The sequence below is a fragment of the Scatophagus argus genome, chromosome 14, assembly GCF_020382885.2.
Source record: "Scatophagus argus isolate fScaArg1 chromosome 14, fScaArg1.pri, whole genome shotgun sequence".
In the NCBI taxonomy this organism is placed as follows: Eukaryota; Metazoa; Chordata; class Actinopteri; family Scatophagidae; genus Scatophagus; species Scatophagus argus.
Genome location: NC_058506.1, coordinates 19,058,140 through 19,084,474, shown reverse-complemented (window position 1 = coordinate 19,084,474; position 26,335 = coordinate 19,058,140). Strand labels below are relative to the sequence as shown.

Sequence of the window (26,335 nt, the reverse complement as noted above, 5' to 3'; positions counted from 1 at the left end):
AGCTCTCATGTTGTCCATCTTTGTTCGCAGTCAGTCAGTGGACAGACATGAAAGGTTCAAACTCTTCTTCGGCGTCCGTAAGAACGTCTACTTTTTTCTAGAAGCTTTGCAGGTTATCAGGCTGGAATGAAAGCAGCGATCATAACCAGTCGTAAGAAACCGGTGAACGTCCCCAAAGTGGAAGATGCAGTCCACAATCTGAATGAAGAGGACTGAAAATGAATGAAAGCAGTGTGTTTATTGATAGAGGCTGTTTCCTCAGTGTAAGGCTCTCAGGATGAATGAATCTTCTACCAACAAGTTAAAAACAAAGTTAAACAAACCCGGACACATTCAGAGCCAAACTCGCCGAATCCTTGACCCACATCATGAACAAATACAAGCAGACATGAAAAAGGAAAGAAAGATTTTACACAATACTAAAAGTAATCACATCCATTCATCATTTGAACCCTTAAATTCAGAGTGATTCAGCCTGTCAGTGCCGGACGTACCGTAAACTACGGATTCCTTTATGGTTTTTTTGTGTGTTTTAGGAATGTTACAAGCTGCGATTAGATCTGCCCCAGGCGACATTTTCTCCTGATGAAGCTGAAGCTGACGTTTCACGTTCTTTGACAATGCAGAAAAGTCACTTCGAGTGGGAGTGTATGTTCCTAAGTCAGCCATCAGCTTCCACCTTAAAAAGCTCTGTGATGCTGTCAATAAAGGCTGGAAGTCTCACAATGAAACAATCACTAAAATACCACTGAACCAAGAAATAAAAAAAGGATAAAAGAAACCTTAACATGCTGGCAAGCCAGCTTTTTCATTCTTCTCAGGTAGTGAAATAATAAATATGTTATGTTGATATATGAGGTGCGCAGGATCGCCGACACATGAATATCAGGCAGTGAAGCAGCTGTTATGTAACTGACATGTTTGTACGTCTGTGTTTATGAGGACCCCCTGATGCTGATGCGGTAACTTTCATTTCCTCCATCGTAAAAACATCGATTACAGACGTACAGCACAGCCATTTCACTGGAAACATCTGATCACTTGTTTGTTTCCTGTGAACATCTCATCAGGTCATTTCAGTTCATAATTGAGTTCAGTTTGGGTTGTGTTACTGCCTTCTGTGGCGCCGGATTATCACGGCTTGAACATTATCGGAGTCACTGTTATATACTGAAGGAAGGAAGCCGGACTGGTTGGCTTTAATCGGGTCTAACAGGACCAGGCCCAGTTCGGCTCATGCAGGGAGAAGGTCACGACAGCTGCAGGGATAACCAGGTAGACAGGTTTTTTTTGTCTGTTTCCCAAACCTTTACGTTTGGGAGGCAGTCTGAGTCAAGATCAGTGTGATTCAAACAGGGCTGCTGGAGGAGGGAAAAGTAAAAACCAATCAGACTTTTGGGAGTTGGATTAACGTGTCTTCATCTTTCAGGTCAGATAAGTCCTCACAAAGACAGAAGTGCAAAACCACAGAGAGAAAAGATGTTGATTCATGGTACAAAACAGGAAGTCCTTCCCTCTGATCTCACAGTCTTTACAAGGCTGGCTCAAACACACACACACACACACACACACACACACACTGAGCTCTCAGTTAATTTGAAATGTATAAAACATTATTGCGAAACTAAAAAAAAAACCAAAAAACAAAAACAAATATCATCGTGCATCGTACAGGAAAGAAACCAAACAGGCAGAAGATGCACCAACACGACTTTTTCTCTTGGTTTCACTGATGTTCAAGTTATCAGGCGAAGCTGTTGGACCCTCAGATGTTTAAGTGACGTGGAAACAAAATGTCTGTTACACAGAAACGTTTGGGAAAAACAAAAACGTGAATGAAGATTTGAGCACGCTTGTTTCTATTTCAGTTTCCACCACCTTAAAGGATAATTCTGCCATACGCTTTTTGCCATTTAGCGCTTTTAATAACACTTCACTCATCACATTAATAGCTGAGATCTGGGAGACAATTAAAAGAAAGAGACAGTCATTTATACTAAAACATTTCAGGCCTGTTTGACATTTTTGCTCGTTTTGAACTGATTCTGTTGCCTTTTTTCCGTCTGAGCCCACTTCAAACCAGAACACTAAACTTCAGACGCTCAGCATGTGAAATGACTGATTCAGCTTTGGTAGAAGATGTTGCAGGACTCGACTGTCTGCGTCTCACTGAGACAACAGGTTTCCAGGACGTCTGAATGGTCGCGTTTCTGGACCCGTCTGACTTCCTCTCAGCCATGTTGCCTTGTTGTTTCCCTAAATTTTAGCCATTAAACTGGTAATGATAAACGGAACTACAAAAGTGAGACCCCAGTGGTAAATAAGTGGAATTATCCTTTAAGGCAGATTACAGGTGCATCCTTGACACAAACAGACGAAGTGATCTGACAGCAGACCCAAAGACTCAGCACAGCAGTCCAGATTTAAATGTCCATGGCGAATGTTAGCAAGCTTTTCGAACTCCTTGAGTTCCCCTTTGACCTCTCAGTCTTTTATAAAATCACTGCAGAGACTCCAGAGTTCAGAGGTCGGGGACGGAGGAGTCGACGGCAGTCTTTAAGTGCAGGGATTCTTTCAGTCTCGTCGTCCTCACGAAGCGAATCCCCAGTGCAGAGCGATGACGAGCACACGTGGTACCACAGACAGGAAGTGAACCGACGCTGACGCAGCAGCGGGCTTTGCGCGAGCACACATACAGTGCGTATAAAAAGAGGCGACGACAGGCCGGAGGAGTACCTTCAAACACCAAAAGGCACCTCGGATGGGAAGGACTTTATCATCTTCAGTCTTCTCTGGAAAACCGGTTTGGTTTAACCGGTTATGGGCTTTGATTAAAGAGTTTTCAGATGACAGGAGGCGAAGTTTGACAGAAGCGTCTTGCTGAAATGTACAAACAATCTCCACACGCGTTCATCACCAGATTTCATAAAAACCAGACCACAATCCATTCATCGTTTCAGTAAATAGTTGAGGCTTTGATGCTCCAGACTGAGTATTTTTGTGTTTTGGACTGTTGGCCGGACAAAACAAGACGTCTGAGGACATTTTATAGACAAAACTGTTAACTGACTAATTGAAAAATAACCAAAAATGAAAATAAATGCTAGTTGCAGCCACAGCTTACATTAAAGGCTAAGTTGACTCAAATTACACCAAGACAACCTTTAACCACCTGCCTTTGGACGTATCTATTCATGCACACAGTTTTGGTTTGATTTGGTAAGTTCTGAGAAAAAGTTTTGGCTGATAAAAATGCATGCTGGGATTCTTATTTAGCTCAGATTGTCAGCTCCAAAATCCTCCAGGATAATCTAACAGAGCATCTTCAACACACAACATGAGCTCACTGACAGCCTCGGCTTCGATAAACGTAGTGAAACTTCACTTTGGAGGACGGATTCTGTCCACACCTGACGGAGGACACTGTGGGACAGTTAAAGGTGAATTCCACACATTTATGAGTTGACGATTGTTGTGTCCGAGACCAGGCATGTTTCAGTTTCATACTCAACAGCAGGAACAAAAAAAAAACAAAAAACAAAAAACAAAACTTGGTGTCTGGTCATCCATCTACAGAAACAACATGACAGCCGTTTTTACATTCAGAGGTATTTCATTTTAATAGCTTAAAGTCTTCGTGGAAGCCACTGACTGCAATCAGCTGAGGCGACTCACTGCAGCGATGGACAGACCAGCTTCAGTCTCCGTCTGAATGAGGATTTGACCCAAAAGCTTCAGTTACTCTTGCCTTCGCTTCGAAGTGACCGTCATCATGTGATCGGGGCGCAGCCTGCGACAAATCTGGATGGATAAAGATTTTTTCCGGCTTTGTTGCAACCAAGTCAAGTCTTCGTTTTCTCTTTTCTCTTTTCAAAAAACTGGTAGGAAATCAGGGTTCTCTAAAGGTTTAATTCTCGCTGATCGTATGTGCTTTGCAGGCTGCTGGTTCACAGTACTGGCCCTTTCAACATGTGTGAATTTTTCACTGTGGACCAAAAGTGGGACTGCTCCCCCAAACCAAAAGGCAGAAGTATGTTGCTTGAAGTAACTTGTATAAACTCTTGGAGTTTCTGTCAAAAGCAAAATGATCTTTACAGTCACATCCCAAAACTGGCGCCGAACTGACAAGAGTAACTGGAGCCGCACTGACACGACGAGTCGATCGTCTGCCAAACTGAAAAACAATAATACTATAGATATAAAAATATCTGCAGACGCTTCGTGGCCCTGGCATCACCAGTTGAAAACCAAGCCAAAGTAAAAGTCACACTTTAACAGACTTGAGTGTGTGAGGTCGGTAACAGCAGGGCAGAAGAAGAAAAGTGGTCACAGTTCATGAGCTGAAAGTCATTGGTTTGATTCCCTGGACAAAGTGTGTGTGTGTGTGTGTGTGTGGGGGGGGATTAAAGAGGTGAAGGAATGTTCAGTCCTCCCTTAGTAATCACAGTGCCCTCCAGCAAGGCACTTTTACAGCAGGCCATTGTTCCAGTGGAGCTGCTCAGCGGCCGGCAGCAGCTCCCAGATCAGTAACATGTAGACGTGTGTGAGTGGATGAAAAGCAAAGCCTTCCCTGAACAAAAACGACAAACACACTAAGACAAAGAAAATCAAAAGCCTGTTGATGTCGTTCGGAGCGTGTCTGCAGCTGATAATTCACACGTTTTAAATAACATTAAACATTATGGCTATGCTGAAAATATACATTCTGACATTTAGAGATAGTACTATCTTAAAAATACAAATGTGCAAAAGTTGTAAACAAATGAGATTGTGTGTGTGTGTGTGTGTGTGTGTGTGTGTCTGTCACAGCCTTGTGGGCTCCTCATCACTGTCACTGCAGTTACCACAGCAGTCCTGCAGGGGGAGGCAGAGAGCACACACAGAAGGTTAATTCACCAAGAGGGACACACAGACTGACGTCTCACACTTTGTGCTTACCACAAGGTGAGTCCACTGACCTGTCGGCCAAACAGCCGCTGCAGGAGTCCTTGTTTGGGTGGAGGAGACGGCTGTCCTCTCCAGTCCAGGTCAGGAGGAACCGTCCCGTCCTGGTGGAAAACGTTGAGCTCTACGAAACACTCGGTCTCGATCATCTGCAGGACGAGAGAGTTTGTGTCATGAGACCCGGGTGTGTGCGTGCATCTGTGTGTGTGTGTGTTTGTATACTGTTTATGAACACGTGTCTCTCACCTCATTCTGCCAGGGAATGGGGACGCTGCCTGTGGACACTTTGCTGTAGAAACACTCGTCTTTGGGCTCCAGCTCCACTCCTTTCACTGTGGAGAACTGCTCGATGTCCAGCACGTCTTTGCAGTAGATGGCCTGCGGCTGCAACACACAAATCAAGCTTTGATCTCTTTGTTTAGCCAAAGAACCCTTCCTGTTACACACACTGCGCAGGTTAATTAAGCGCCACATGACGAGCCTCAGCGACTTTCTTATTAATCAGGTTAACTTAACATTTCATCATTAGCTTTCTTGCTCACTGCTGAGTGGACCTGAAATATCTCCACCTGTCAAGTCGTATCTAAGGTCCTATTTACTGGAGTGGAGAACAACGTTTCCACATCATGGGATGGGAGTGGTTGTTCCAGGTATTAGTCAGGCCCTCAGGTGTTTTCATCTGTGCCTCATCTAACTCTGATAAGAACTGAGAACTTCCTTCCTTGATGTCCTGTGGACTTACATCGGGAATGAAGGGCGTCTGCAGCATGCCGGCCTCGAGGCGTTTGAAGTTGATGGAGCGGAAGATGGGATGGGCTTTAACCTCAGAGGCTCCACCCCCCTGGCAGCCCAACCTTTCTGTTGGATCTTTGGCCAGAAGCTGGAGGATTGAAAAACTGTTAAAGCTAAAACCCTGCACTGGGGCTGAATTATATAAAACAGTAAAATCTGGACGCCCACCATTTTACAGAGCGACTTGGCGTCCTCTGAGAACTTGCTGGAATAGTCCTCGTCCACCTCCCTCACCAGCCGCTCCACCTCCTCCCTCTTGATCTTCTTCTTCCTCTGCTGGAAGGGAGACTGGCCCTCGATCATCTCGTACAGCAGGCAGCCCAGCGCCCACCAGTCGGGGCTGAAGGTGTAGCGCTCGTTTTTCACCACCTCTGGAGCTGAAGTAGAGAAGGAAAGGACTGAAGCAAGATGTTTTTTGCAGTAATCTGCTTCAGATGCGTTTTTCATTTTTCCACTGGCCACAAGTAGAAGTCGATAAAGATCAGAGGAGACTCACCCATGTATCCCACTGTTCCCACCCGTCCTTTGATGGTCTGTCCCTCCGGTACATGAACTGCTAAGCCCAGGTCTGATATCCTGATGTGGCCTGAAGACACACACAAACACACAAAGATGTACTGCAAGGAAAACATGAGGAATATCAATCTCAAAACAGTACTGTTACGTCCCATCAAGTTCTTTGAAATCAGATCCGATTCTACTTTTCACCACCAGATTAATTTCCAGCAAACAAAACAAAACACAAATTAAAAGGAAATGAGCACGGTGCTACTCATTGTTCAGAGGATTTATGTTGTATGATGTGATTTATGACTCAGTGTACACTGACTGTGCTTACATCAAAGCAGTAATCAGCTTTACGTTTGTTTCCTTTGGTGCATAATGCAAGAGCAAAGCGGATCCACGTGATCTGAAGAAATGCTGTATCTGTCTGTTTGTCAGTCGCGGAAGTTTGTCTCAACTTCCTGTTAACCATGGTCTGTTAGTTATTCAATACTTTTCTTCAATTAGGTCAGACTGTGCTGTGTGATTAAACTCTTCATCAGAGAGTTTCTTCTTTTCTCTTGGTTCAGGCTCTTCTGCTAGAGTCAGAGCGCCCTCTGGTGACTCACAGCAGGAAAACATCTCACAAACTGCTGCCACTTGACCCCCTCACACAACAATCTCAGAGTAAACACAACTTTACAGGACCAACGACACCGTCTTTCATTAAGAAAATGGACAAAATATTCATCTTCATTTTGTTGTTGGTTATAAAGTTATAAGTACAAACTGTTTGAAGCACCGAACGTCTTCAGAATACATTTCAAAAATCCCGGATGTACGATGTGTCCAGTGTGCCACAGAAATGATTTTAGACTTATTATGATCAATAAGCATAATTAATCAGTAATATACAAATAAATTCATTAAATTTGTATTTAAGAGATGTAATAAAAACAAACCTGCTTGTAAAACAGTACAATAAATTATCATAAGTCAACTGAAAATAATCTATTTCTGTCTTTAAATAAGGAATAAACTGGATTAAAACAAAATTATTTTGTTTTGTTTATTATTTATTTAAATTTAAATGAAATTCATTAAATTTCTATATGAAGATATGGTCAAAAGCTGCAAAACAACAGACAGGAAGTGCTTTTCAGAGTTTGTGAATTCCACTCATAAGTCTTCCTGTCATATTTCATTTGTTCCCTGCTTAAATGTTCAGATTTTATCTTGAGTTTACCTCTCAACCTCTGGTTTGATGTCACAGAGAAATAAAGGTGTACAAAGGTAATCAGACGTAGAAAAATGTTTCCTTTAACTCACCGTGGTCGTCTAGCAGGATGTTCTCTGGTTTCAGATCCCTGCATGAGAAAGACACCAGCCAGTGAGATAAGAGCAAAGCAAAAAGACAAAAAGACAACGAGACAAACAACAGTAGAGCTGGAGGACGCCGACCTGTAGACGATGCGTTCACGGTGCAGGTCCTCCAGCCCACAGCAGATCTCTGCGGCGTAGAAGACGGCCCTCTTCTCGTCGAAACCCGCGTCGCCCATATGATAGATGTGAAACTTCAGGTCTCCTCCGTTCATGAGGGTCAGCACAAGGCACAGAGCGTCCTTTGTCTCGTAGGCGTACGCTAAACTCACCTGGAGACAGACAAGTCATTATTATTATTATTATTAAACCTGCATCAACTATGTTTTTGGACACTTGGGGGCAGCAGAACAAGCTGTAACACATCGTTCATCTATTTTCAGGTTGATCTGGTGTCACAGATACATGCATGATCTTTCATTTGGAGTCGTATGTGTTTCATTCAATGAATGTAAGTCCAATATTCACTCTGTTTTAGTTCTATTTGTGGTCTGAACTCTGTGAGACACATCTGGCTCTTGCGTATTGAACTCTTTTTGGCTATTAAAGACCGTCAGTCTTTTGAATCAAGACCTGCTGTCAGAATCGTGCACTGGTGTCCTGCTGAGGCTTCCTAGTTTTAACACTAACTAGCTGATGAAAGCTGACAAACTGACAAACACAAACTGTTGATAATATTTCTTTAAAAACAGAAAGAAAAAATAACTTTCTGTTGAATAAAGTTATCAGACTGTATTTTTGACAATAAAGTCACGTTGAACCCTCAGGGACTGCCGGGAGGCCTGGGAGCCTGGACAAGTTGGCTGACTGCAGTCCAAATCAAATAAGCTGAACGAAGGTCATTTGGCAGAGAATCAAACCGAAGCAGAGGCAGAACAAACCTCCATGTTGTCTTTTAATTACCACAGTTGTTAATGTGGCAGACATCACGTCTGATTGACGCATACAGAGAAGAAACTCAGGAGGAAATGAGTTGTGAAGGGTTTGCCTGGGGAAAATGTCCTTCTCTTTATTAGAGGAAAGAGAAGTTTCTACTAACAAGTACACACACCGTCCTGCTGCCAGAAATACGCACTGGAGCGTTAACTGATCCACTGCCGAAAACAGAGCCCAACACACACACTACTTACTTTTCTTTGAGTTTTTTAAATGTGACCATCTGTTTCAGGAAGTTAAAAAAAAAAAATTAAACTACATATACGTGAGTCATTGTTGACGATTCACTTCTTCAGTAAGAACCAATGGGTTTGGAGCTGAGAGCCACAGACAGGAAGTCAGAAAGGATCGAGTGATGAACTCATATATGTTTTTCTGACTTGTGTTTTTATAGGATTTGTTGACAGAATGTTTGTAGAGATGTCTTCCTTCTCTAGAATATAAGGGAACTGGATGACTTCGCTTGCGGTGCTCTTAAAAACTCAAAAGCAACATCTGTTTCCAGAAATCATGGCCCGGTCACTAAAGATAATCCACAGACCACACCGTGAGCAGCTCCAATGAAGGGTCTATCTTATTTCTGCATCATTGTGCAGGAGGTGCAAAAGTGCACGTACTCATAAATGAGAGGCTGGCCAACACAAAATCTGCAAAAGTTCGAGCGGCGGGAAAGCTGTTAAGATGTGATGCTTACTACAAATCTGCTGTTGACTTTCTCCAGGATCTGCTTCTCGTTGAGCGCCATGGACTCTCCTTTCCTCTTCTTTATCCTCTTCTTCTCCAGCTTCTTACAGGCGTACATTTTCCCTGTGGCTCGTACCTGACATGCACACACCTGGGGGGTGGGGTGGGGTGGGGTTGGTGAAAAGAAAGTCAAGATGGCCGCAGAGGAGAGTAAAGAGTTCACATGAGCAGATAATTTTCTTTCCTTTCACACCAACAAAAAGCTGCACAAATAAAAGTGTACAATAGACCCTCTTAATAAGACAATTTCATATCTTGTTCACATCTTTATTTTATGTATCTTGTGACTTCACATCCATGAGTGAATCAGGACCCCAAACAAGACTGTGATTGTAAACAATCTAATTATAAGATGACACTGGGCAGCGGCTCAGAGCTGTGATTAAAGCCGTGTTGTTCTCTCCAGGAGATTTCTGCTTTAATCACAGCTGCAAACGGCAGAAAGGCGTGTCATTTATCAGGGAAGCTCTGCAGTGGACCGAAGCAGTTTTCAGACGCGTGCAGCCTACCCTATGCTAAAGGGAATAAGGAAGGAAGCATGTACTGCCACTGAGATGCAGAGGTGATTTCTTCAACTGTTCTTTCCGTCTCTCATTTCTCTGTCCAGCGTGTGGTCCTATAAATTCAGCTAAACAGATTGTCCTCAGATGTTACCGACCCGCCACTTTCTCACTTCAAACCTGTCAATGTGTCTGTCTTTAAGTCAAGATATGATCTTCAGAAACACAAAGAGCAGGAGAACATGCGTAATCTGAACTACACCATATAAACAAAAGTACTGAGACACAGATCTCTATTACTGTGTTCAGGTGTGGTATGGGGATGTTTTTCAGGGGTTGGGCTCAGCCCCTGACTTCCAGTGAAGGGAAATCTTAATGCCTCAGCATACCAAGACATTATGGACAATGTTATGCTTCCAACTTTGTGGCAACAGCTTGGGGAAGGTCCTTTTTCATTCCACCATGGCGGTTAAGTTAAGAGCTTTGCTTTTAATAGCAATGATCAGAGTCTCCTTGTAAAACTATTCATTGCTACGATAAGATCGGGTCCCCTTTGTTTGTGAGTTGTTCTGTTGTGTGTTGATGCAATTCATAATTAAACGAAAAAAAAGCAGTACTCACCTCTCCAAAGCCTCCTTTCCCTAAAACTCTGTACTGTCGGAACGTGTTTTTCGTCACCGGTTGCCTGTTTGACACAAAGAGAAACTCATTCACACGTGTAAGTTAAAGATTAAATCTCTAACACTATTTCGCTCTCCTGGGTGTTGATATACAAGAATAAATAAAAATGGACCTGCAGACTTGGAAAACATGACTGCTGATGAGATTACAAATGTTGAACCAAAAGACGGCACCAAGCAGTCAGTAGACCACAAAAAGGAGCTGGTACAGATGAACTGGTGCCTCCTGGTGCTCCCATCACATCTCCCTTTGGACAGTCGGATCATTCAGGCAGGTAAATTAAATGGACCCTGGGGCATGGACTCATTACAGCAGGATGAGTCATTTATTGTTTAATAAGCTCTGTGATGGTGTAATACCTCTCCTGCTTGTTTTGAACGCTCAGTTGTTCAGTAATTGGTATTGGTTTGTGTGTCCTTGCATTTAACCCCATTCTGACCAGCTGACTTCATCAGCAGGCAGACAAAGGTTTGTCAGTGCATTCAGGTGGTTTAGGTGAGGGGAGTACAGGAAGCAGTCGGACTCTGAGAATGTCACTGGTGGGGACGACATCCTCGGGCCGTTCGTGTGTCATGCTGAACTGCTGTTGTCAAACCTGACAACAAACTGGTTAACGGAAACAGACTGAAGGTCTACGGCTACGCCAGCAGCTTCAGAAGCTTTATAGGTGCAATACACACCTTTTAAACTAAGTCAAACAAACAAAGGTGGGGGTAACCGCCAACTGCTGCTAACTGGAGCTGCTGTTAGCTCACTTAGCTGAGCAGTTAGCCGCCCTATGAGCTAACTGGGAGTTTTTGACTGCTTCTCATCCTTGTTTTCATCTTATTTTTAAGCTAATGACATTACAAGCGTGCATCTGCTGTTGCTAGAAGACAACAAAGGTTTTGGACTCTCTGAGCCACTGGAGACATCTTGGAAGGACAGCTGGAGAATCAGCTATGAGCACAGCCACAGCCTTCCAGTCGTTCCTCTGTAGCTCTAAACACTTGAACCTGAACCCCTGCCAGGCCAAAAATTCTTTTTTTACTGCCAAAAACAATGAAAAAATATCCTCTGGCTTATTTATTTTGAAATTACAGGTTTGTTTCCACTTCCTTCTCCCCTTTGCCATGTGTTTCTTCTTTGTGTTTAAGATAACTTTAAGAGAAACTGACAACAACTCATTTCATCACTGTTAGTGCAATTAAAGCTCCCCAAAAGAGTAAATTATAAGTATGATGTAAACAGACGTCAGCCCATCCACCACCAGGCCAAAGCTCTTGACCTCAGGGAAACGCCGCCTTCAGTGCACAGAAAAGTTTTACTCAATTGTTTGTTGGTTTGCTGAATTTAATTGTGATAACATAAGCAGCTTTCGCTCCACTCTGCAGTCATTTCCTTTGCTTCCTGACAAGTTTGGCAACATCTCTTAGCTTAACGTTAGTGCTGCGAGAAACAGTTTGGACTCCAATTATGGTGAAGGTTTAATGTTTTCACTGTGTATGAAGGTTAAGAAATTCTCCTGCGCGGAGGGAATTCAGCGACCCTGCGGTTTGTGAAAACTTCTCTAAACCCCACTGGATGCACTGAAAAATCTAAGGTCGTCAACCTTCCACAGTTCCAGCTTGTGGGGCTGGAGGAAACTCATTCTGCTGTAAATGGGGAGGAAAGAAGCCAACACTGTGAAAGGATCCTGGTGGGCCAACATCTCTCGTCCTTTTGTTTGGTCTCTTTCATATTTGCTTTTTCCTGTCCTCTGTGTTTTCTCTTGCTCTTCCATCCCTCCGTGTTGTGTTTCTCTGTCACCTCATCGTGGGTTCAGGTCTGAGCTTTAATATCTACATCATTAAACGAGGATACCTGCAGCATCTCACGCAGGTTGTTTCACCCGCTTAACCATCAGACCTAAACACGCCAGTCCGCAGCAGGACAGACAGACTGGCGTGGAGTCTGGGAGCCTTCAGAGGTCCCTGATGGGACACAGACCAGGAAGAACGTTCTTTGTCTGTAAACAAACGTGATCAAACTCTTACGGGCCATTATTCTCATGACGGTCACCACCAGCGACTGATGCGATTCTGAACTGAACTGCCTGAACTGCCTCTTTGTGGGAATTCTCATCAGAATCGTTTTTGCTTTTTATTTTTAGCACATGTTTATTTGTATTTATGTTTTCTAGTAATATAAACGGATCAACTTCTGGGCTGCAGCACTTTCATCCAGTTGATTCTCATGTTAAGCTGGCAGGCCGGCTGCGTCACAACACACCGTATACCCTTTACAGTCTGTGATGTCAGATTTATTACAGGAGAAAGAAACGTGATCGGGCTCACAGGAATCCTGCTGCAGACACCAGCTGGACAGCATTTGATTTACAAATCAGGATGGGATTTTACCTGTTTATCACTAATTAAATAAAACTATCATTATTCAGCCTATATTGAAAGCCCAAACTAGCACACTGTTTCTACAGATGAATGACATACTGATGAAATATCGGCAAAATGTATATACTTAAATTATATCTGTAAATGGAGTCAAAATTAAATTGCTTCTGTAAAGGAACATTTCACCCCCTCTGTAGTGCTGCTTATCCATCTAAATACCCAAGATAATCCACAGAGCTTGTTGTTAGCAGTTGCACGTAGGAAGTGTTTCCTTTCCTTATCTATGTCATTGTGACACAACGTTCTGGGAGTTGGAGTTACATCCAGGTAATGTTCTAACTTTATTTTGGTCTCACCTAATAAAGGCCCATCTTATCTTATCTCATCTTATCTTATCTTATCTCAGTTGGCCACTGTGTTTGAGCAACAACATTCATGGAGGGCGGAAGGTTGTCAGTTGAAGATGATCCCGTGATCTGAATGGCTCTTCTGTGTTCCTCGATGTCATTTGTGTCACAAACTCCGCATCAATGTAAATATTCTCAAAATAGAAATGTAAACATCTTTGCTCTTGGTCCCCAGGACTGGTTTACATTGAAGGCAGAAGTCTTTTACATTTGCTGCTCCTTCTGCTCCTGCATTTAAAACAGCAGTTAATACAGAAACTGTAGCCTGAGTTGTATGTTTGTCTCCTGGCCGTCTTGGCCCGGACGCTCATGACAAAGATGTTTTCCACCGTCTAATTACAATCAACAAGGTATTTTCTGGATCGCAGACGCTTCCAATTCATTATCTAACCTTTTACAACAGCACTCTGAAAGTCCGAAAGTCACCTCACTGCTGAAATTCAACTGTGAAACTTCGCAGTTGAGCAATTTCAAGCTCCCCTCTTGAAACATGTAAGATCACGATGTCACTGTGAAGTTCAGGGATTGCGTTGTTCTCACCCCCCGTAACCCCTCGAGGAGACGAGGACACCGGGGAGAGGGAGGAGTGAGGCAACTCTGCGAGCATGTCGTTACTAGTTACTGTGGTGGAGTTTAAGGCTAATGGTGCCTTCAAGATGAGCCTGAGTGGAAAGCTCACCTCTCCAACCACTTCCACTGGAGGAACCTGTTGTAGTACATGCTGTCGAGGTAGTCGGCGAAGGGCGCCACGCTCAGGTAGTCGTGGATCAGTCTGGGAAAAACACAGCAGAGAGGAGAGACCCTGTTACCACAGCATAACCACATACTGCCCTTCATCAGCCCAAGAGTCCCTCAAGTTTGTGGCTAACTGGAGATGAAACTCTTAACCGATCAGCCGCTTCATGGATTAACAGATCTGACAATAGATTAATACATTAAAAGTTATCTAGTGGGCAGAAAAAAAAAGGCAAATATTCTCTGATGTGAGGATTTGCTGCCCTTCTGGTTTATATCATAAACTGAATATGTGTTGGTTTTGTCTTTATTCTATCAATCAATTAACTGATCAACCGAAAAATTACACCAAAGATTAATGAATAATCAAGTTTAATTGGAGCCCTAGCTGCTTTAAAGAGAACATTAACTAACTAAATCTGTTTGTATCTGTTCTATCACTGAATCTGTTTGATTCAGTGATCTATCTGTAGAGCTAAGACAGTCAATAAATCAATCAGCTGATCGAGTGAAAATTAATTAGCTACTATTCTGATAATCAATTTAAACAGAACAAAACAAAACATAACCAAGAAGCAACCATAACCAAGCTTCTCTGTCATATTTTCTGCTTTTGCTTGAACTAAACGGCTCTGAAAGCTATTTAAAGAGTTCCCTGGACTTCATGCAAACTTAAACTTAATCAATAATAAAAATGATTAGCTCCAACTCTAATGCAGTCTCTTTATTATACAAAATCAATAGTGCTGCAGGGGGCATTGCTTTTTACCATTTTTGCTTTTAATTTTATACGTAATTTTAATCTGAAGTAATAAACACGACAAATATTACTGTCCAAAGAGTCGATTCGGTGACCAACACTCAGTAGACTTTCTTACCTGCTCTGATTCTGAATCAATTCACAAAATCAATTCAAATCGACTGTTTCTTGTATAATAGTAATATTTTCCACTTATCAACACAGTTCAGTCAGGTGATCCTGAAGGAACAATAAACGCAACCATCTGAAATTCAAATAAAAAGCAAGTATGTGGATTAGTTTCAGATTTAATCAACTCAGTGAGAAAGGAACTTAACTCAGTAATACGCTGCTTTTAGTGAGCCAATACAGGAAGGATTCACTCCTGTTTTTAGTCCGTTAACATGAAACACGTCACTGTCTGACTGAAACACAAAGAGTTGGTCTAAGTAGTATCGAATCAAACTTATTTTGACTCTAACATGTAGAAAAACACCAGACGTTCACTCCTCAGCAGACAGTCTGTAGTAATAATGCGTAGTAAATTACTCACATCTTGCACTTGAAACGTCAGAAAAAACAGACTGACCTCTGTGCTGCTTCACGCCTACGCAACAAGCACGAACACAACCGTTAGAGGATGTTACTCAACATGTGAGTGCTGTCTATGGGATGAACCATGAGCTCTTCCTCGTCACAGTGAAAACAGAATGTGTTTCTCCCCATCCTGCATGCATTTGTCTCCTCCGTCTTTAGCAGTGATCCTGCAGCCACCGTTTGTTTGAATTTCGTCTTGATCTTAAGTGGCTTTTGATCTCCATCACAGCCGAGATGAGCACCCATAAAGTGCTGAGTGCTCTCAACTGCTGCAGACTGAACTTCCTCATTTTGGAAGCATAGGAGAACAAATTCAGTGTGACAGTTAAGTTGCTTTTGCAGCCTTGAAGCTGCATTTTTATTGCGCTATGTGAAACCACAGAAGCAAAAACAAAAGCAGGATTTTGAAAAGTGAGGAGGACACATCGGCTATAGCTGACAGAAAGATGAACGCTGGGAAGCGAAGTCTGGTCCACACAAGTCAGGTCCTAAAGCAGCGTCACTGAAACCTTTGGAGCAAGAACATCCGCAGGCATTTGGACGTCTCTTGGTTAAACGCAGACTTTGAACTGGGACAATAGTTGTGCTGTCAGTCCATGAGAACACAAGTCGAGACAAGAAGAGAGAAGTCTGAGGTGTTAAGCGGCTCTTTAAACATGTGTCCTCCTGCCTCCCTGATGCAGCCCTCCTCTGGGCCAATCAGAATCCAGCACAGACTCGAGTCGGATGACTTCAGACTCAGCAGAGCTGGAAATCAACCTTTTGGTCCACATGCCACTGTGGCCTGCGGGTTCCATAATCTACCATCTCATTTTATTTAATCCACTGTGGCAACAAGATCTATGATAAATTAGTAGGCTGCTGTCACAAATGTTCCGCTTGCGCCGCGGCTGGTAAGTTAAGCAAAGCCACCACAGCAACATGGCCGGCATTCGGCGGCTGCTGATTTCCAACCCTGCTCGTCAACAAACAACGAACAAAGAAGCACAACTTTGCTGACAGCGACTCGTGACTTCACTTGGCCTTGAGCTGTGCACACACAGAGTCTTCCAGGTCAGCGTTCAGACTTGGGCTTTCTGCAGGGCGCTTGCTTTACTTTGCTTTTCAATGTGTTATCGTGGCAACACTACAGGATTTTCTTTGAAGTGAAACCTCACAGAGAGAGACACGAGGGCTTGGGGATTTTGGGAAAACGGCTAACGCTGATCACTGATAGCCTTTGTATTCCATAGAAAATGAGTCAGATCTGATATGTTTTCACCATTTCGGTTTGGTTGCATTTTCTTTTCCCACATCATTTCCCAAATATGTACCAGTGAGCTGTCATGGGAACTTACTAAAGAACTACCTGAGCTGTCTGAATAATTCTGGCATTCTGGTGTTGGAGTCACTGCTGGCAGTTGGATATTTTCTAAATTTTGCTTTGTCTGTTGTTTCCCTACACTTCCAGGGGTAGAAGATATTTCAGTACAAAAATATTAGACATCAGCTTAAAAAACCTTCCTAAAATAGAGACTCGTTTTCTTGTCATTAAAACCCCAAAATTTTAAGAAATAAGACCAAGAACATAACAGCTCTGACCGAGCGATGAATCCAGTTCCTTGCCTGTAAGTCAAAATAATGAATGGACCGAAATGAAACACAAGCCGGGATGGGACCCCTGTGATCTTACTTGGTACAGTCCTTGAAGAGTTCTTTGCAGGCCTCCTGCTGGAGCCTCTCGGCACACTGAGCCATCATGGCCTCCTCCACCTCAGGCACGTGGTCCTCCGACTGCACCGCAACAAAAAAAAAAAACAAAACAAAAAAGAAAACCACAAAAACATCCAAGTCCAGGTAAACACGGTGACTCAACTCTGACAGTAAACTCACAGAGGAAAGCAGGATGAACTGGGTTTTCAACTGGGAGATGATTGTTCTCACTGCATGTTCAGACTTGTACATCAATAAATGCAGACAGACGCAGGTGAGACTGAAGCACACAGGAAAAACAGAGGGAAACTTCAACCAGCCCATGACTGCACACACGAAGGCTGCACTCTCCTAATTATAATGTAAATTACTGTGCGTCGTCTCTTTAAAGGTTTCATATCAGTTTGTTAGATTTCTAACTTCTTGACAGGCTGTCAGTGGACTGCAGGGCTGAAGTACCGTAGTTTAAACTAACGATGTGCTCAGCTATCAGAAATCAAACTGAGCAAATCACAGTTAAGAATTTGGAGGTGGAACAGCATTATTTCTATTTCCCTTAGCTTTTGAGGATAATGTATTCAATGATTGTGCTGTATCTCCAGACATTCTGTCTTGTATTTTACTTTTCACATGAGTAAGCCTGGAGAAAAATGAAAACAAAAACTCATCAAGTCAACACATGATGACAAACATGAATTTGTGCAGTTATTTGTATTGAATAAGTGAGGTTCAGCTGCCAATTTTTCAAAATTAATGTTCTTGAATGCATCATCAGGACGACACTTGCAATGCCCTTCATACATCCACAATGCTGCTTTCATATACGTTGGCAAGTTGTTAAAGTGATACGTTATCTATGTCAAGCTAGCCTGCAAGTTTATTTTTATCTTGGGTCATGAGCAAAATAATCATCTGTATTTTTCAGATACTTGACTAGAAGCCAGTGGCTGTGCATGAGGCCGGACATCAATCTTAAGTTTTACCTCTGATTTCAGCTGTAATTTAAGGTACAATTCAAACATGCAAAACAAAATCCGATGGCTGCTGCCCGCTTTGACCCAAGTCTCGAGTCTCGAGTCAGTCTTCAACTGGAAGTAGTTTTGTGTGCAGGGAAATGCAGACAGAGGCAAAGGTCCGTGAAAGCAAAAGCTACCTTTGTGTTGAAGTATTTGTCGAGGAGCTCCTGACCGCACTCCTTCCTCTTCTCATCTGGGGTCACCTCGTACTCCGCCTGGAGGGAAACACGTCGACACAATAGACCATCAGCTATCCACATGTGCAAGAGTCCAAATGTACAGAAAAACCATCCATGTGCCATCTCACGGGCACAGGCCCTATTAAATTATGAGCCAGTCATCAGAAAACACGGTGCTGTGAGATACAAGCTGAACTGATGGAATGAAAACAAAAGAAGCTGAAATACACAGGAATACATAAGAAACATTTCATGAAAATGAGCTGATTTTTAAACATTTACTACTTTCTTAAGTCTGTGGTTTTATATTTTGTCTTTGGGTCTTCCCTTGTTGTCGTCAACTCCATTACCACACAAGTTAAAGCAAAGCACACAAACTATGCTGTTGCTGCTGGCTAAAGCTGGTTAAAATTACCACTGCAATATTAATTTTTATTTATTTAAAATCACACACAAGAAGTTCATAATAGCTTGTGCAGCTAACGTGCAAAACAAAAACTTCACTTAGTTTTAAACCGGCTTGGGATGGTTCATTTGGACTATTTGACATTCTGTTCAACAATGATGCAATGACTGCACTGAAGGTCAATAAACAGTAAGGCTGAATGATTGCTCAGCTGTACCACCAGCTTTCTGCGCGTCCACCGAAGAACCCCTAAAGGGTTTGGAAAACCCATTTTGAGATCTAACTGACGAGCTTGGGGAGGCCTGCTCCACACCCTGGCCTTCATGAACTGACTGTACGTATTCCCCCCTCTGAGTGACTTGCAGTAAACTGAGCCTGACTGGAAGACTCCAGAGTGCTTCCTCCCTCTTCCCTCTCACGGCGAGAGCCTGTAAACTAATGCTAAGTGACAGCGGAGACGGTTCAAATCTCATTTTCCTTCTCCATCAGAGTTCTCAGAGAAGAGACGGGAAGCGGTTGTGGGGTAAAGGAGAACATAATTGCTTCGTATGTGAGCTGTATCCGCTGGACGACTGAAAGCTGTAAAGCAGGTCGGTTGAGCTGGTCAGTCAGACTGGAGCCTCGCTGCCTTCAACCCATCACACCTGACAGCCAACGATTCTGCCTTTTTTACACCAAAGTTAGCACATATAAGTGAGTAAACCAGCTTTAAAAATAGGGGGGGGCTCTTTTCCCATTGCCAGTAGATGAGCTTTTGGTTTTGCTCTGGTGTGTCACATGCAACGTCATAAACTTCCCATAAAACAGGAACAGAAAGCAGCGACGTTGTTACGCTGGTTACTTTTTTATCTTGCCCCGACTGTACAAAGTGTGTTAACCTCAGGGTTTTAAAGAAGCCGGGTTTAACTTTTCCTGAGCCAATAAAGTAACTCAACAAATTGATCACCACGAAAACCCTGAACCGACATTCGTGGTCCTCTGAGGGTGAAGCCTGATGCTTTTATGCCCTGAAACCCCTCGTCACGCCACCAGCAGCTCAGAGGGTTAACTCTTTCAGTGAAATATCTTAACAAACCAGCTTTTATTTTGTCACGTTTTGATTTATGACCAACGAGATTCCCATCACCTGCAGCTTTACTTTGCGTTCATTGCCAATTTTCAAACGCTAAATGCTAAGCTAAGATGGTGAATATGGTAAACTTCACACATCTTAAAACTAAATCTGAAAGGCTGATGACTCATTTGGGCAGATTATAGAGGGATTAATTCACTTCTTTATGTGTGTGCGTGCGTGTGCAGGTGCGACTACTTTTGGGGGCACATTTCAGACTCAAGACCAGTAAAAAAAAAGCCCCATTTGGAAAACAGCTGATGTTTGGGGGTCAGTGCTGAAGGTTACGGCAGGCCTCCAGGAAATGAATGTAAGTCCGTGCGATTTTCCACAAGTCTGGCCGAAAGTCTGTTTGTGTGTGTGAGAGCAAAGGAGGAAGTTTATCACTTATCACTGCACCAAAAAATAAAAGCTAAACACACACACACACACACACACACACACACACACACACTCGCACGCTCTCCAGTGGGAGCAAAATATGTGCGACTGAAACATTCCTCAAGTGATCAGGGCGAGAAGCGAGTAGCGAGCCGTTAACTGTGACAGATGAGATCGACAGAAACGTGTGTGTGTGTGTGTGTCGGATACAGCATGGGAGATAGGAGAGGGCGACACACTGACGCACTTCTCTCCTTTTTTTCCCAGAAGTCAAGAGTTCCTGTATTTCATTAAACAGATATTAAACTCTGCGTCCTCCTCCTCCTCCTCTCTCCAAACTTCAAGTCATGGAGGCTTTTCAGGATAATTAAACTTCCTGTATCAAAGGCAATCCATGAGAACCAGCTCACCACTTTACTTCCATTCACCGCCAGTAAAACGACTTTAAAAACTCTGCTGTTTCATTCTACGTCTTCCCATGCAGATAGTTTGGGTTTTATCTGCGCAGGTTGTCAGGTGTCCGCCTTTAAGATTTGTCTGTAATGCAGATAATTATAATCTAGTCTGTGGTGCTCACGTCTAGAAAACAGTCAACAGATTTTGCCACCGACTTTGAAGCGCTTGTTGAGTGTTAAATGTGTGTGTGTTTGTTTGGCAACTTTACTGTTTGAGTTCATTCTCACCGCCGGTTCTCATGGCGTCATTTTCAGAGACAAAGCTGCAAAAATCCACTGTACACGACCTGCGCAGCCGCAAACAGCAGACGGACTCAGAGGTCTCAGAGGCCAGCTGGTGCACAAAGCCAAGGGAAAAGCGACTCACTCCTCGCCTAACGGTCGTGTCCCTGCTCCATCTCATTAGACCATGTTAGGTCCACTACAGGAGAGACTTTAAGTGGCCATGGCGAAGTCTCACTCTGAGCCCCCACCGGACGTGAGTTGTTGCAGTTGTTTCCACATCTCGACTGTTGAAATCAGCTGAATATTCAGCCATGACTTTGGAAATAAATGCTTGCAGTTCCTCTCAGTAAACCCCAAAGTCCTCTCTGCAGCTCTGACTCACGTTTCCATCGTCGGCTTTCTGTCATGTTGTCAGACACTCAGAGTAACAATCTGAGCCTGCATGGGGCTAAAATGGCATGTTTAGAGGACCTAACTTTGACGGTCACAATTTCCCTTTAAGCACTTTGGTATTTTCATTTCCCTGGCATTACGATCTCTACCAGGTGAGCAAGTTGTTCTGTTGCCCAACCTTTTCTAAATTTGTTTGTGACTTTTCAAAGAAATTCAGGAAACTCGCCGCTCGTCGTCACCTCTTCGTCTCGTCGTCTTCATCACACCCGCAGCCTTCTCACCACAGCACGAGCTCAGTGATTTTGACATGGGAGAAAAAAAAGCACCAACAACAACATTTCACTCTCACACACACACACATGCGCGCACACACACTCTCTCCTTTAACAGGAAGTGAGGAGCATTTCAAAGAAGAAAGGAAAAAAGTCCTTGAGAACCCCCCCACCCCATCCCCCATTCTCTCTCTCACACACACACACACACACACTCTCTTCTTACCACAGCGTCCAGGAACTTGACGCAGCGTCTCAGTTCGGGTCGAGTCTCACAGAACTGCCTGAAGAGCAGCCGTCCGATGGGCTGCCGCTCACAGAGGCTGCTGTAGTCCTTCTCTGCAGACACACACACACACACACACACACAGACGACACACACCAGTTTAATGAACAACAGAAGTTCACTTTCAAGCAAAATAAAACCTCTTTCCGCCAAATGCATGCAGGGTTTTGTAGTGTTTAAAATAATCTCTGACATATTGATGATATATAACATCAGGCTTATCAAGTTTCCAGGAAAACGAACCGCAAAAGATCACATTGTCAAAGAGTGGATCGTTTAGTTTTAGTGCAATTAGTTTGCAGCTCACAAAGAGCAAAAAGAACAATATATGAAATGATTAATAAAAAAAAGTGTACTTGTGGTGAGATTATGAAACAACAGTTCAGTTCCTGAGGAACATGCAGAGTGCTACACATCCTAAGTCATTTCTGCATGAGTTTGAAGCCACATATGAGATGTTGGTGCGTGGGAGCTGGATCCATGTGTGCGCGTAAAATCTCAAAATCGTTTAGTTTATTTTAGTTTTCATTGCTTCTCTTCTTAGATGTGTCCTGTTTAAAGCACAGTGTAAACATTTCATCACCCAATAACCTGCCCATTAATTTCTTGATGAATCAATTAATTCTTATGCCTATAAAACATCATAAAATAATAAACTGTTTGATTATCAGGGTAGTTAACTTTTCAGTCGATCAGGTTGAGCTCTCGTTGAGGATTTTGTTTAATGTTTTTGAATTTTTTTCCTTCCTGTTTTGATGTTTGATGTCATCGTTTCTCACAGCTGATTCGTGCTTCCTCTGAATATTTTCCACACATTGATCCGAGTTTGTTCCCACATAAAAATACTGCTGTTCCCGTTGTGGTGAGATATAGTTGGTTATAGTACAGTTTGTGGTTGTGATGAGCAGTGGGGAAAACACCTGGCTCTTACACTCAGTATAACCTCCTGATATCCCTCCCTGAAAGCAGAACTTTGTGTTATGTTTAATGAAGTTCCTGTACTGGAAATGTGATGAATCATGATCTGCCGTTCACGTTGTTAACCTTTAACCGTTCACAAAAACGGTCAAAGGACCTCGTCAACAATACGACGGGACAGTAATCTGACTGACTGAGAAGAACTGCTGGTGCTAACACTTAATTTATGGTAATATCTGCATGAATCTGCAGCATTAAAACAACTGTCTTGGTGCGTAGTGGTTAAAGAAAAACTGAAATACTTGGTTGATTGAGTTTATGAGTGGTCCTGTTATTTTACAGCTGCTGGCTGCATGTAGCCTCGACATCCCAGGCCCTAAAGCACACTCACTGCAAAGGTTTTAGATGAATATCTGAGGTTGTTTGTGTTCATCTGTCCAGCTGTGCTTCAGCACAAAGAAAAAGGAAATGCTGATTTGCATCTAGGACTTGATGATCTCAATGCAAAGCGACTGAGGAAGTTTCACGCACAAGCAAATGTGATTCAGGGTGGAGCAGAAAGGTCAGGAAGATCATCTTCTGAAAGAAGATGATCTGCAGAATCCTTCAATCAGACCAGTCGAGTCAAATCATTTTCATCGGTGTGAGCCAGAATCACACACAGAAACTCCACAGATTTACAGGCAATCAGTCGAGCTCAAACTCACAGACGAGAAGAATGGGTTCAGGTTGGTCGAGTTGAGAGAGAGTGTGTCGTGCTACCTCTACAGCCAACGTTTAACATTTTTGCTTTCAAATTACCGAAAAATTGATTCATTCATTTTGTCATCGATTAATCATCGCAGCTGCTAACAAATGCTCTTAGCACCTGAACTAAGCTACAACCTGGTCTGGCTTGGCCCAGGTCGACAGCTGAAGGTTTACTGTCTCACACCACAACACACACGCGTCCATCCTTCAGGCCTGTCGAGTTCATTTCATTCCTCAGGAAACATTTGCATTTGCCTTGCAATGTTTTGTATATTTGGGAACTTGGACTGTTTTGCATCACTTTGCACAGGTTTCAAGTAATTGTACGTGTAGAAAGTTCTACCCAGCAAACTGATAACCTTTGATCAGTCTATTAGCTGATTAAAGGAGTTTTAAAGTTCACCTTGAGAGACATTTAAAAAAAAAAAATGATTTAAACTGACGGAGCAGAAGAAGTAGAGATAATCCTGACTTCCAAAACATTTCATTTCCCATAATGCAACCAGTAGCCTCTTTTCATCAGACCCTGTCAGCCTGGTGCACTGACTGAGCTTTAAGTTTTGGAAGATTAATGTGCTGTTGTGGCACGCAGTGACTGATGGTAAGTGACCACTCGTTCTGTCAGGTTCTGCTCTGTTTTATCTTTCTGCTCCACTTATCGCTCTTCTGTTCTGCTCTAATGGTCTCTTTTTCTGTCCACTCTGCTCCGACGCACTTCCTACGTCCTGCCGCGAAATGACCAGAGCAGGACAAAGTGAAGTAAATGAGAGCTGAAGGCAAAAGAGAGGACGGAAGCTGGATATCTGGAAGGCAAGAAAACCATCATGCTTGTTCCATGGCTTTAAGACTCTCATTGACGTTGCTGATTGATGATGCCTGTTTACACTGAATCCAAAGCTTCTCCTCTGAAAGACATTAGTTTCATTACACTTGATGAAGAGCCCACAATGGCTACTCATGTGTGAAATACAACATCCCCCACTTCTGGGAACTTTTCATCACGTGGTTGTGGATCAGTGGACTTTCTCAATACATCACTGGAGGTGTAATGTAGAAGAGAGGAGCTGCAGGACTGTACAGAACACGCTGTACATCATCACACAGAGAGTGTGCACAAAGAGGCCTCTGTCCGGCCCTCCTGCCAGCTGACCAGGCCTCAGGATCCCCTCAGTAAAATTATCACGCCGCAGGTTTGATCAAGGCCTCTGCACTTCTGTCTTTGTCTCTTTGCAGGACAATCAGGGGGGCAACTACAGAAATAAATAAGAGGATTCTCACTTCCAGCTCTGTGCAGGGGCGCCAGTGTATGCAAAGTTTTTTTGTTTCAGCCATGCTAGCAGTGAAGTGTACACTTGAATATCTTCCTTTTTGACATTTTAGACATATCGACTCTTGAAACCACTATATAATTTTTTTTAATTAATAGTTCACATGCAAAGATTTGTGGCTGTGGTTCATTTTGTGTTGTGTTTAAACCCCAGACAGCTAGATGGCAGTGTGGTGGTCTGGTTGACAAAAAAAAAACATCAACTGAGACAGGAAGAAGTAAGCATATATCCTTAGTGGAAACAGTCTGACGAAACAGTATATCGCCTTGTTTACACAACCGCAATACAATGAATCACAACCTCTGTTTCGTGACACATACTGACAATTCTTGCCAATGTACAACCCTGGTATAATAATATTAATTAGTTTAATAACGGACCAGTATTAGTAACATTTAATCGATTAATGGCTCACATCCCTAATGCAAACATGGTTGTGCAGAGCTGCTGACATGAAGGCTTTCTGCAGCCACAGCAGCTGAACTTTAAAGCCTGTGTGGACCCGGTTTACTGTAAGATCGAGTTTCTTTAATGGCCTGTAGATGAGGGCTTAGAGCATCGAGGAGGAGGAGGAGGAGGAGGAGGAGGAGGAGGAGAGGAGCCACAATCTATCAAGACTCAAGATGCTTCCATTTGCCATTTGTAGAGAGAACGAGCACATGTGCACCAACTTTCCTGCACGTGTCTCTAAGGGAGAAAGACAACAGCAGCAAAGCACGAGGGGAGAAAGCCAGGAGGAGCGAGAACAGTTAAAGATAACAGAAATAACAGCAAAACATTAGACGGCTTGCATTTCTTCTCAAGTGCCTTCATGTGTTTTTACAAAGTGATGCCAACATCAGTAATGTGAGCAAATCAAACTGGAAAAAACGACTTCTTTCTACATGACTGCAGTTCACAGCTGCAAAGTGATGGCACACAAACTGTACAAAATATTTCAGGCCCTCTGTTTTCTACTTCCTGTCTGCTTTATCATTTACATCAGATGACACCTGTACTGTAAAATCCTCCCTGAACAGTTTGTGTGATGCATCTAACCCTGACGCTGCTGCTGCTGTAACGTCACTGCAGACCCAATCACTGATCAATCACCGACTTTCATTCACTTAATCACATCTGCTCATACACTTTGTTTCCATTATAACTGGGGAAAAAACAACAACAACAAAAAAACAGATGACCAATCTGCTGTCTCATTTTTCATGTGACTTGGATGCTGAATGTCGTACCTCAAACAGAATGAGTCAACACCACAGGAGCAGGCAGAAAACTGTGAGCTGACTGGCAGGGAGTTTGCACTTGAACATGCTGCAAACCATGTTTTCTATGTTATTCTGTGTGATTTAAAAAGAGGACTAAAACCGTAATGTGAACACATATGAAGTTTTGACCGCCACTGAAATCCATCTGAACAGACTCTGGGAAGATCGCAGTGATTGGACGCTGCTGTGGAAGACAGAAATGCTGCTCATCGTGTCTAAAGTAACAGTACGTGATAACATGTGGTGCAAGGAAAGAAGAGCTCGAAATAAAGAAAGACAGAAGAGAAGAGGACAACCTGTTTTTGAAAAACAAGGAAGTTGACAGCTTCCTGAGTGTCTTTCTCAAGACTCCCT

At 43.0% G+C, this 26,335-nt stretch overlaps 1 protein-coding gene across 1 annotated transcript in view; it reads right to left on the bottom strand.

Annotated features, from left to right (window-relative positions):
- Positions 1-219: 219 nt before the first annotated feature.
- The window catches only part of grk6 (G protein-coupled receptor kinase 6), a 38,428-nt gene continuing 12,312 nt past the window's right edge, over positions 220-26,335 (bottom strand). The window contains exons 3-16 of the mRNA XM_046410190.1: positions 21,664-21,776; positions 18,153-18,230; positions 16,980-17,080; positions 13,916-14,008; positions 10,401-10,464; positions 9,230-9,370; positions 7,681-7,871; positions 7,549-7,586; positions 6,233-6,322; positions 5,905-6,113; positions 5,687-5,824; positions 5,191-5,328; positions 4,959-5,093; positions 220-4,854 (exon numbers count right to left, since the gene is read on the bottom strand). Of these exons, the coding sequence (XP_046266146.1) occupies positions 4,804-4,854; positions 4,959-5,093; positions 5,191-5,328; positions 5,687-5,824; positions 5,905-6,113; positions 6,233-6,322; positions 7,549-7,586; positions 7,681-7,871; positions 9,230-9,370; positions 10,401-10,464; positions 13,916-14,008; positions 16,980-17,080; positions 18,153-18,230; positions 21,664-21,776 (1,580 nt within the window). The 3' untranslated portion in view covers positions 220-4,803. The remainder of the gene's footprint in view (positions 4,855-4,958; positions 5,094-5,190; positions 5,329-5,686; positions 5,825-5,904; positions 6,114-6,232; positions 6,323-7,548; positions 7,587-7,680; positions 7,872-9,229; positions 9,371-10,400; positions 10,465-13,915; positions 14,009-16,979; positions 17,081-18,152; positions 18,231-21,663; positions 21,777-26,335) is intronic.